The sequence below is a fragment of the Arachis hypogaea genome, chromosome 1, assembly GCF_003086295.3.
Source record: "Arachis hypogaea cultivar Tifrunner chromosome 1, arahy.Tifrunner.gnm2.J5K5, whole genome shotgun sequence".
NCBI classification, from domain to species: Eukaryota; Viridiplantae; Streptophyta; class Magnoliopsida; order Fabales; family Fabaceae; genus Arachis; species Arachis hypogaea.
Genome location: NC_092036.1, coordinates 77,234,101 through 77,247,108, shown reverse-complemented (window position 1 = coordinate 77,247,108; position 13,008 = coordinate 77,234,101). Strand labels below are relative to the sequence as shown.

At 35.6% G+C, this 13,008-nt stretch overlaps 1 protein-coding gene across 1 annotated transcript; it reads left to right on the top strand.

Moving 5' to 3' along the window:
• Positions 1 to 10,291: 10,291 nt before the first annotated feature.
• Positions 10,292 to 12,845, top strand: LOC112695130 (probable myosin-binding protein 5). The gene is made up of 2 exons (XM_025747347.3): positions 10,292 to 11,006; positions 11,502 to 12,845. The coding sequence occupies exons 1-2, from the start codon at positions 10,292 to 10,294 to the stop codon at positions 12,569 to 12,571; spliced, it is 1,785 nt and encodes a 594-aa protein (XP_025603132.1). The 3' UTR covers positions 12,572 to 12,845.
• The last annotated feature ends 163 nt before the right edge of the window (positions 12,846 to 13,008 follow it).

Here is a 13,008-nt window from a genome sequence, read left to right as displayed (position 1 = left end):
TTCTATGAGAAGAAGGCCCTGAGGGGAGATGAAATTGTGGTGCTGACCAAGGAGTGCAGTGCTCTAGTGCAAAAGAAGCTATATCAAAAATTGCCAGATCCCGAAATCTTCTTAATTTCTTGTAATATAGGGACCATCACATTTGAGAAGGTACTATGCGACCTTGGATCAGGCATAAATCTGATGCATCTCCCTATGATGAAGAAGCTAGGAATCTGGGAGGCATAACCCTCAAGGATCTCACTGGAGATGGAAGACAAATCCCTGAAGTGAGCATATGGATTGGTGGAGAACATTTTAGTGAAGGTTAAAGACCTTTACCTCCCTGCCGACTTCATGATACTAGATACTAGAGAGAAAAAGGATAACTCCATCATCCTAGGAAGGCCATTCCTAGATACTGGGAGAGCCTTGATTGATGTAGAGCTAGGAGAGCTAGTCCTGAGGATGCATGAGGACTATTTGCTGTTCAAAATTCCTAAGCCTCTATCTCTCTCACAAAAAGGTGGTACTAGCATGCAGAGCTCAGTGCTCAAGCCTTTGCATTCAGTGGAAAGCCATACAGAGTCCCCTAACATCAAACCTAAGTTTGGTGTTGGGCATTCACCACCCACCATAGATGGAGGAGGTCCCAAAAAGAAAGTATCCAAAGGCTGGAGGAATAAGAAGATTCCTATTGAGGACTTCTCACCTGGCATGAAAGTGGTCTTCACAAGAAGTCCAGTCATACCATACAATGTGAACCGGATCCTATCTCTAGAGCATGTTGAATTAATTCATAAGAGCACAGGAAGGAAGTTCACAATGAGAGGTGAATATCTGAGCCCCTATGAACCTCCGTAGAGGAGCTGTCCATCAAGCTAATGACGATAAAGAAGCGCTTATTAGAAGGCAACCCAATAATCAGTATCCTATAGTTTAGTTTGTTTTTATTTCAGTTTTACTTAAGTTATTTTAGTTTGATTTCATATTAATTTATTTTATATTAAATTCCATAGTTTTCCTGGTTTTTATGATGCTTGTGATCATATATAACACTTAGAACAGGAATAGGAATGCGTAGAAGGAAAAATAGTACAGCCTGGAAGAGACCCCCATGTGTCGCTAAACGCCAAGCTGGCATTCAACGCCTAGGGGGGAGCAAAGGCAGTGGACGTTTAACGTCCAAAAGGGAGCAGTTCAAGACCAATTTTTGGTCCCCCTAGAGCGTTTAACGCCCATTCTTGGCGTTAAACGCTAGAAATTCAAAAAAAAATGTAGATCCCCCTGGTGGCGACAAATGCCAGCCCGTTGTTCAGCGCCCAGGGGGCAGGCAGCATGCAAAATTTGCATTTCAAGATTTTTTGGCCAATGGATAAACTCCAACCACCAACCACTTCACCACTCATTGTTATCCATTCTCTCTCCTCTTTCCATCCACATTCATCCATCCCATCACCCATCACTTCCCTTGATTCTCTCAACCCACCTTTCACTCCACCCAATCCCCTCTCATTTATCCCATCTATCTCTCTTCCCAACAACCCACATTCAAATTCAAATTCCCCCCCCCCCCATTCTATTCCCATAAACAAAACCCCCTTCCACCCCCACCTATAAACACCCCTCACTTCATCCATTTTCACCACACCTCCATTACTCTTCCCCTCTTACTTACTTTTCACCATACACATTCCCTTTCTTCATTTTTCCCGTTCCTTTACCCGAAAGGCCAAAGCTTATACCTCATATCCTCTATCTCATTCTTCTATCTTCTTTTCTTTTTTTGTTTCCTATTTGTATTTTTCTCGGGGGCGAGCAAAGATTTTAAGTTTGATGTTGGGCGCTCTGCTTTTGCTTCTTCATTCTTACCTCCATGGCACCAAAAACCATAGAGTCCTCAAGGAAAAGAAAGAAGAAAGCCCCCACTTTTGAGCCATGGGATTTCACATGATTATTTTCCAAGACCCATCAAGACCATTTTTATGATGTGGTGAGGAAGAAGGTGACTCCCGAAGTCCCCTTCCGCTTGAAGGATGATGAGTACCCAGAGATCCGATTTCAGATTCTGAGACGGGGTTGGAAAGTTCTAGCCAACCCCATGACCGAGGTTGGAGTGTTAATGGTACGGGAGTTCTACGCCAACACTTGGGTGACGAGCAAGCATGATAGAAGCGTGAACCCAGAGTCAAAGAATTGGCGCATCATGGTCAGGGGACCCATCATGGATTTTAGCCCTGAGAGTGTGAGGGTGGCGCTACATTTGCCAGAGCCACGAGAGGACCCTCATTCATACACTCGCAAGGTCAACATTGACCAAAGGTTGGATCAAGTCCTTACTGACATCTGTGTACCTAGAGCTCAGTGGAGGAGGGATGCTCAAGGTTGGCTTTACAAGCTGGGTAAGCTTGACCTTAGGCCAATAGCTAGAGGATGGTTGGAGTTCATCCAACGTTCTATCATCCCTACGAGTAATTGCTTTGAGGTTACAATTGAGCAAGTAGTGATGATTTACTGTATTATGCTCGGCAGTTCTACCAGTTCCACCGCCTTCACAGGATCTCCCAGAGATGTCTCCAGGGATGTACTTCCCTCCCTGTGATTACTAAGATCAATTGATCAGCTGAGGCTGGAGCATCAGGACCAATCTAGTCTCCTCCATTAGATGATGGAAGATCAAAGGAGAATAATGGAGGAGCAGAGGAGGCATGGGCATGACATTGAGGAGCTTAAACACTTTGGAGGATTCTTCAGAGGGAACAGTAGCCACCATCACTGAGGTGGTCTAGTTTCACTCTCCCTTTCTTTATTTTACCTCTGTTTTTCTAGTGTTTCATTGTATTACCTGCTTTATATTATAGTTTGCATGATCACTCTTAGGATTTCTTTGCTTTCTAGTTTAGTAATTTATTTCTGAAAATTGTTCAAGATGTCTTATATATTACACATTAAGCTAAAAGAAAAATCTATTGAAAAAGAAGTAGTAAAATGCATGAAATCTTGAGTTATATTATGAGTTATTCTAGTTGCTTTGATGTGGTGGCCTTATCTCTACTCCTGAATGTATGAATTAACTATGCATATTTGATATTGGAGTTGAGTATATTGGTTCTTGAGGAACAGAAGCTTAGAGAAATATTATTGATTCTCTGAAACAAGAAAAGATTGATTATTGGAGCAAAACAAACAGCAAAAAGAATTGAAAAGAAAAGAAAAATCAAAAGAAAAAGGTCAAAGGCTTTGAGCATCAATAGTTATGAGGGTCAAAACTGATCTAAAGCTCAAAAGAGTGGTTTTCCCTAACCATATACTTGTGGTGTGAAAGTGTCAAGTAATCCTTGAGACTGAGCACTTAAAGTCGTGACCTAATGCTGTTACAGAGTATGCCTAATGCTTTGAGCACCACTGTTTGGGAAAAAAAAAGCAAAGACAAATTCGAACCCAAAAGGTTCCCCCAGTTAAGTGTTTGTGGTATTTATGTATCAAGTTAAGCTTGAAAACGAAACACTCAGGGTCATGGCTAGGCTCAAAAGTACAAAGCACCAAGGAAAAGAAAAGCTGTGTTCAAGAATCAATTAGAGCCTAAAGAAGAGAATCAATAATACTATTCGAGTTCTAGTTTTGAAGGATGTCAATATTTCTAAGTTTCAAAGGATAGTGAGATGTCAAACCTATTCAGAATTGGAGTGTCATAAGCCCTATTCAGTAACTAGACTTGAGCTTCATTGACAACTCAAAGTCTTAAGCATTATCTCTTCTTTAGTCTTATATTTGTTTTGGTTGCTTGAGGACAAGCAACTGTTTAAGTTTGGTGCTGTGATGCGTGAGCATCTTATACCCTTTTTTAGTTACTTTTATATTATTTTTAGTTAGATTTTATTTAGTTTTACTTGATTTTAGTGCAAAATCACCTTTGGATGCTACTTTGAGTTTTTCTTATGTTTTTATGATTTTAGGTGAAATTCGGAGCAGTTTGGAGGAGCCTGAAGCAAGAAAGGAAAATGCTGACAGCACCCCCATGGGCGTTGAACGCCCACCTAGTGTTTAACGTCAGCAGGAGTCATAAGCTAGAAATGCACGCTTTTCCCCTTGGTGTTCAACGCCCATTCCTAAAGTTGACGCCAACAGCAGCCCATTTCACACCTCTTTGGGCCTCCAATTGGATTTAGCACTTCTTAGTTTTAAATTATTTTCTTTTTTTAATTTTTATTTATAAATAATATCTTTTAGGTTTAGCATTTATTATTAGGTTAGTATTTAAAGGAAAAGATCATTTAGGTTTAGGATCTTCTTCCTTCCGCACTTTCAGAACCTGTGTTCTCCGTAAGTTATGAGCAACTAAACCTCTTGGTTAAGGTTAGGAGATTTGTTTATTTCTATGGATTAAGACTATTATTCTTCTATTTTAATATATGTTTAATTCAATTCTAAGGTGTTGTTTTCGTTCTTAATCTTATGAGACTAGGTAGAACGGGAGTATGATCCTTTTTCTATATGAGTTCTTGTGATTCTAGGGAGAGTTATCTCGCTTGAACTACAACTTGAAAACACGCTTCCTAGATGGCTAGTTACACAACCTGATGGGAATAAGCAATATCTATTCAGCCAGGATTAGGGTGATTAGGGCCTTTGTGGTATAAACTAGCTTTCTGAACTTCACCCTCCAATCCGAATTGAATGACCATGGGAGTGGCATTTGATGAGGATCAGAGGAGATTAAATCACTAACGTATTAGGGTTAATCACTTATAGTTTGCCATAGAATGAATCATTCATTATTAAAATAGTTAGTAAGAAGTTTTAATCCGGAAAGATAAACATCTCCGAGACCTTAACTGCTTTCTTATTATGATTTTACACCAAATTCTTATTGCTTTCTTTATTATCTTTATTTATGCATTTTCAACAACAACCCCTTTCACTGTTTGCCTGACTAAGTCCAACAGGATAACCATTGCTTGTTCAGTCCGACAATCCTCGTGGGATCGACCCTTACTCACCTGAGCTATTACTTGGATGACCTGGTGCACTTGTGGGATGATAAATTGTGCAAGTTCTAATTTCGTTCACCAGGGGGACCATTTGGGAGTTTTTTAATTGTGGAGGATAGATTATGGGGAAAAATAGCATCGTTTTGCTATAATTGGTGTTTCATCACTAAACGACGTCGTTTAGTTAACTGCCAACTTGGCACTTAACTGTACACCTTAGCGCCGTTAAAACATCTCTTAATTTTTGGACCAATGGAAATTCACGATTCTGAGAGTGAAAAACGTATTTGATCATTTTAAAAATTGAAGGACTAATCTAAAGAGAGTTGGAAATTTTAGGGACCAAATTGGACATTACCTCATATTTTTACCCATTTTCAAGCTACTCTTTTAGCAATTGATTTGTATATTGATTCTGAAAACAATAATAAGTATCCAGAACCAACATAATTTTCATTAGCTAATTTTTATTTGTATTTTAAAAGTATATTTTTAAGGATAAAGTATTAAATTAGTTCTCTATGTTTGGGTCTAATCCTATTTTGGTCTCTATAGTTTAAAGTGTCCTATTTGAATCCAAAAAAGTTTCATATAGCTTAATGTAGTCTTTCTGTAAAGTCAATGTTAAATAATTAACATTACTATTCTACCAAACCTTAATGTCCTTCCCTAAAAAAGAGGTACCAACTCGAGAGGCATAGGATCAGTTGCGGATGCATCACTACGAGACAATGGCCTTAGTTCAAGCACACGAAGAACATCTTTGAGAACTCGCAAAACATGAAAAAGTTTGTTGGTGGTGATAAGGACAAGACCGCCATTGTCACATCTACCATGGGAAACTCTTCTCGACAATTGAAGAGTTTGGTTATATAAGTTTTCCATATCTGTAAACAAAATTTCGTTAATTATTTAACATTGACTTCTCAACAGGACTACATTAAAGTTAAATGAAACTTTTTTAGATTTAAATAGGACACTTTAAAACTTAAGAACCAAAATGGGACTAAGCCAAAACATAAGAGAGCAATTTAGTACTTTACCCTATTTTTAATTCTCATCTTTTTTAGAATTTAGGATTTAGAATTTGAGATTAAAATTTGGGGTGGGCAGCCACTGATAAGGAAAAAAATTGCGGTGATAGGAGAAAATAAAGTAAGAGAAACATGGTGAATATAAAAACAATTCTTACCGAAGTGAGAAATATTATAATGATATTACACCTTCAGCATCTATCTGATTAACCAAACTAAGCAATACCCAAATTTTATATACGATGAGATGTATTGTTGTTGTTGTTATCATCGTCGTTCGGCATGGAAGTGCTCCACTCAATGATTTGTTGCATGCCAAACCAAACCCAAAAAATGCCAACTTCACATTGGTACATTATTTTTCATTACAATTTATTAAAGAATTAAACTAAGAAACCATCAAACCAACTATTTTCTAGGTCAATAACTGCTTGCTAGAAAATGATTAGGCGCCCCTGACCATTAGAAAATGACAATGCGACCTTTATTCATTCAATCCGTGTGACAAAAAGCTTCCTCTAGCAGATCTTCTGTCAAATGATAGCCGAAAAATTCTACGTGTAACGGTAACTCATACGTGGACTCAAATCATTTGATGAGACAATTAGACCTTTGTACAATTTATGCACCCTGGATCCAGCTTTTAAAAGAAACTTCTCATTCTCTCTCTTAACACATAAGAGTACACTCTCACACTTTGCCCTCATCTCACACAAACAATTACCTTGAACCCTAGAGACCGTCATATTTTCCGCTAGAAATTGCTGACAAAAATGAGTTGGTAAGGGAGTACGTGACAGCGAGAGTAATACGACGTTTGTTGACGCAAGAGGTGATGCGTTGTTAATAGGCCAGTTCTTCGAGGTTAGTTTCTATTCTTTAACCTTTTGTAAACTCCAACAGTATGGTCCTTTATTTGTTTATTTGAATAAATTATTATTATTATTATTATTATTATTATTATTATTATTATTATTATTATTATTATTATGGACCACTATAAAATATAATATATGTATTTTTTTAGACACTTGTGAAGAACAATCACTTTCACTAGGTTAGAATGGGTTGAATTATTACTTAAAGGAGAGATTTTTTGTTCATTTTTAGATATATTGATCTTTGATAGTTATAATTTATTTGTGCTATAATGAGTATACCTTTATATGTTGCAGATGTCCTATGAGATTATACCAGTGTTTTTACCATGGAGGACAATTTGAGAGAAACAACAATGGAGTGCTCTACTAGTTTGATGGTAAGGTGCATAGATTTTCTAAGTTAGACATGACTTTGTTAATTTTAAGGACTTAGAAAAGTGTTTAAGGATCTAGGGTATACAAAGTACAAGACTATGTTTTGGCAAGACTCCACTGCCCCTAATTTAAATTCTGCCTCCACATTCTAAAGGGTAACAAAGAGATTAATCAGATGTGTGATAACAAGATGACGAATTTGAAAACTAATGAGTTGTATATGTATTTTGATCATCCTGTGAGCAAGCCAGTTGTAGAGGATGCAGGGGATGTTCTTGTAGAGTTGATTGACTCCTCCATTGATAATAGCTATGAGAGTGCTAAGGACGAGACTTATAAGCCTCCCCCACCTAGTTATGAGACACTCAGCAATAATAATAGTGTTAACTTGTGTATCTTCTTCCTTGAACTCCATCATATAGCTTAAACTCTATTTCTTCAATTTTGTCCTCCAATTCTCTTAATCTACCATGAACTTCTATCTTTTACACACCCATATTCATATGTTCATGCTCAGTTATGATCTTATCCAGCCTCTTAAATATTTGCAATGTGTTGATGGAGTTTGCAATTACTTACAATTATTTTTTACTCAACCTAATTACAGAGAAGATTGTAAGATAGAGTGAATAATTATGTACCTTGAAGTAGCTGCAACTAAAAAACAACATATTTAAGTTCTATGATGTAATAGATTAAAAAAGAAGCACATAAGCTCCGCAATTACATGTTAGGTGTGTGAACTTCTTTCCCCCTATGCCAACATTGCCAGAGTTATTGCATGAAAAGCCCACCGACTTCTTCTTCCATAAATGATGGATTGAACTTGTTGATTGCTCTGTCGTGTTCATCACTTCAGGTACGATTCAAAATTTAGGATAGACAAAAGTTTAACATCTTGATGTGCTTTTTTTTACCAACAATGTGCATTAAAACGACGATGTTTTTATGACTATGCAGGACCTATTAGTCCCATCAAATAGATTGACTTCACATAGGAGAGTTATTAATATATGTAGAATTTTTCGATTACCATTTTACAGAAAACCTATAAAAGGGGTCTTTTTGTTACATGGAATGAATGGATAAGAATCGCGTTATTATTTTTTAATGGTCAAGAGACGTCAGATCCATTAAGTAAACAGTTAGAGACTGAGATTTTTATTCTTTTATCCTAAGTTATGAACTCTAAATTTTAAATCATAAATTTTAAATTTGAAACAGTAAATCTTAACCGTAAATTTTAAATTCTAAAAAAATAAAAATTAAAAAAATAATTCTATAACAAAAATTAAAAAATTAGCTAATTAAAAATTAGTTCCCCTGCTAATATCTTCATAAATACACATTTTGGTAACCATCATTAAAAACATCTATTCTTGTAACTAAATTTCATTTATTATTTAGGCAGTATATTTTTTGTATAAATTAATCATACAATATGATGCTACAATACCCTCCTAAAATAAAAACAATATTTTACCTAATTTGATGTGTTTCAGTTATATATAGTCCAATTGTTTTCAAATTTACTTTTTTGAGTAATTACCACATCAACTTTCAAGAATTTTAAAAGCGGATATTTTAATTTTCAAAAAAAATTAATACACAAATTAATTTCTAAAATTTTATTTTGACAGACAAATTAGTTCTCAATTCATTTTTTGGCAGAATAATTACCTATATCAATTTCCAAAAATTTTGAAAACGGATATTTTAGTCCCTAAAAAAATTAATACATAAATCAATCTCCAATATTTTTTTCTACCATATATAAGAGTCCTTCGTCCAAAAAAATGTAAAATAAAATTATTATTATTATTAATTATACAATAATAATGTACCATAATTTTGTATTTTTTAAATAAAAGTAATGATAAATTTATTTATTAAATTTATATATATATTTATATATAGTCACTCAATAATAATAATAATAATAATAATAATAATAATAATAATAATAATAATAATAATAATAATAAAATTATTAGAGATTATTCTAAAAGAAATTTATGGTTGAAACTATTTGATATTTTTGTATTTAATATAATCAAAGGATTTCCTATTTTAAAAAACATGTTTGTATTAAAAGAAAATATTTTAATTTGGATTTCAAAATATCATTATTCACCTTACTTGTTTTTAATGAGAAGAATGTATTAATATGCTAGTATCATCATTTATATGTTCACCGCTAAGTTATAATAATAATGGCAACATATAGTAAAAGTAAAATGAACAAAGAGTGTTATGTCTGACAAAGAAAAATCTTTGGAGATTAATTTGGGTAATTACTCTGCTGAAAAATAAATTGGAAACTGATTTATCTGTCAAAGTAAATCTTTAAAGATTGATCTATGTATTAATTTTTTTAGGATTAAAATATCCGTTTTTAAAATTTTTTAGGATTAATTTAGATAATTCTTCTATTTTTTTTTATAAAAGCACGGTGGAGATTGGAGAAGAGATATATTCGTAAGAAGAGTAAGAATAGAATTCATAATTTACGTAAACAATAAAAAAGAAAAATATTATTTGTTTAACAATGATGATGAAAAAAAGTAATAAATGGATACAAATACAGTAATGAATTGTAGAGAAGGATCTCTAACTTGCTAATTAAAGCAACCAATCTAACAAACTAAACTCAACCAAGAAAACCAATGAACCACACCAAAAAAAAAAAAAAAAATAGATAAGAAAACCTTCTTTTCCCATTCTTACCGGTATTTTAGGTCAACGTTAACTAACCACCCTCCATGCACCCTTCTATTTCATTTTCTTCTTAGCCAAAAATTAGTTCCACCACCCAAAACATTCTTCACTTGTTATCAAATCAAAAATCTTTCTATCTTCTTTCCTCCGCCAGGAAGTGAAAAGGGCACAAGAAAAAAATAAAAAAAATGAAGGTCATGTGATCTTCCTTCTCTTGTTCCATTTCTGCTAAGTCCTCAACCGTCACAACACCCAGTCACCCACCATTGTTACATGAAACATTAAAGAAAAAATAAAAAGAGAATAAGCCAACATGGCCACTAAACCATTTACTCGTTTTGTTGAGCAAAAATTGGGAAAGCTGCCACTCTTTTTGATGAATGTATTGCTTGAATGGGTGTTGATAATTCTTCTTTTCCTTGATGGGTTTATTGCACTTTTTGCTAATGAATTAGCTGTGTATTTTGAATTGCAAATCCCATGTTGGTTGTGCACTAGAATGGCACATATTCTAGCTCATAGAACTCCAACTTTTTATTACAACAATTGTTGGTGTGAATCTCACAAGAAAGAGATTTCTTCTTTGTTTTTCTGCACCCAACACAAGAAGATCACTGATATAAGGAAGATGTGCGAAAGGTGCCTGTTTTCATTCGCGAGCGGGAAGGATTCCGATTCAGAGACATATAAGTCTCTTCTAGGGATTCTTCAGAGGGATCTAGAATTCTTTGTAGAAGATGGACAAAAAGTTCACTTGAGCTTGAAGGACGATGGGATCATGCAGTTTGAGAAAGGCAGGATTCACAAGTGTGCATGCTGTGGAGCGACATCAACCAAGTCTTCCGTCTCAAAGGGGAAGACTTCAGGCGCCCACTTGCGAGCTCCGGCCGCCTCACCGCGAGCTCATCCAAACACCGCATCAAAGAATGAGGAATCCAGTGGTCTTGAATCGCCTCATGTCCGATCCGCAGCACTCAGGCTTCTGTCAGAGAATGAAGATGGCAGTGGAAAAACTCTAAAGATCAGATGTAAGTATATTAAATTTCTTGGGATACACGTCATTAGTTGATGGGAATAATAACAATAATGTTACATCAGTTTGACCATGGAATTCTAGCAAACAATTTTATCTGTTTCAGGTTTTTAAAGTATCCAATGGAGTGTTTTTGGAGTTTAAAATTTGACGTGTACATGAAGTGAAACGGTTTTAAATTTTACTTTGTATTGGAGATGATTGGTGAAATGAGACCAATCTCATTTTAGAGAGATGGTTTCACTTTGGTGGAGAATCAAAATTTTGCCACCTTATATGAAGTTTATAATGAATTGATTATTATTTATGACATTGTGGTATCAGAAATACTGAGGTCATATTTTATGACTCCCAAACGAAATTGAACTGAAACGGAGCAATGGAATTGCTCTTAAAGGTGCTATTGTATGATTTACTTGCATTCGAAGTAATGATGCCACTATGGAGTCATATACCTACTTTGATAACGTTCTTTTCAAAATTTATACAGTAAGAGAAGAAGCAAAAAGTACCTCTTTGCCTCCATTGGCAGAAGGTGAGGAAGGAAACAGTGAAACCACCCCCAAAACAACCCCCTCTTTTGCAAAGGGTATCAAGTTCTTTGGCGAGTCTCCAAGAAGCCCAACTTTCTTAAAGGGTGGCAAGTTCTTTTGGCTCCCAATTTCAGACTCTCCGAGCAACAGTCCTAAATTGTCTTACAAGAAATCGCCACTGGAAAAAACTGAAATCGCCACTGAGGTTGCAGAGGGATCTACTCAGAGTAGGTTCTTCTGGGTTCCAATAACAGATTCAACTTCTACAAGCACCAGCCCCAGATGGACTACTAGGAAATCACTACTGGAAAAGACAGAACAGGCTGGCGATTCTAACGAGGCAACTGCTCAAACTGAAGGAGATGATCCCAACTCGCTTCTTAAAAGGCAGGTTCATATGGATCATAAATCACTCATGGCTCTTTGCATGGAGTTGGATGAAGAAAGGAATGCTTCGGCTATTGCTGCGAAGAACGCCATGGCGATGATCACCCGCCTGCAAGAAGAGAAGGCTGCATTACAGATGGATGCTTTGCAATATCAAAGAATGATGGAGGAGCAGATAGAGTATGAACAAGAGAACTTGCAAGCAACCAATGAAATGCTTGCTAAACTAGAGGAGGAAGTCAAAGCTTTAGAAAGCGAATGCGATGTTTACAGAAACAAGTATGGAGCACTTCCGGAGGAAGAGATCAAGGAAGCTCAATTATCTCATGCTGAAGCCGAAGGAGGTGAGGATAATAATAATAATAATGGAGAAAATGACCCCAAGAAAGGTGTTAAAGCAGAGAAAACATATCTTCTTGGCCGGATGCTGAAGAAGCCAGAACACAAGATAGAGGTGGCCGCAGAAAGTGGAGACCAATCCTTACAAAATAAGAATAAGAAGCCAGAACACAAGACAGAGGTGGCGGCAGAAAGTGGAGACCAATCCTTGCAAAATAAGAATGTAGCCGAGAAAGAGAAAGAGAAAGAGAAAGAGATAGAGAAAGAGAAAGAGACAGGTGATGAAACAAACACTAGGTAGCTTTGAGATTTCTACTACTAGTGATTATTTTGGTTACTTCATTCCATCCCTCACAATGCCTGTGTTGTCTAGGGTTTTACTAGTTTTTATTACTATTTTCAGTACTTCCCTATTCTTATTATTAGCATGTACTTCTATCTCACATGTAATAAATCCAAATTATACTACTGCTGTCTCTGGTTGTAAGCAAAATGTTAATGTAACCTTTTGTGAGAGAACATTAACTCTGTATTTTTTATCCTAGTGCAAATGTATATTCTTATGTTTGATCTTACTGCACTACTTCTATACTGTCTATACCATTCTATTCTATTCTTCTATTCTATATGTCTATCCTGTTCTATAAAGCCATCGAAGCACTTTCACTACACCACAAGTAAATTCTCAATTTTGCAATTAGTGATATTTTTTAAAATTTCTTTTACACGCATAAAATA

Excerpts from the sequence above, each read along its gene's own strand:
- LOC112695130 (XM_025747347.3), top strand. The coding sequence starts at position 10,292 with ATGGCCACTAAACCATTTACTCGTTTTGTTGAGCAAAAATTGGGAAAG. Across the intron at positions 11,007-11,501 it reads AAAAACTCTAAAGATCAGAT|TAAGAGAAGAAGCAAAAAGT; the intron begins GTAAGTATATTA and ends AAATTTATACAG.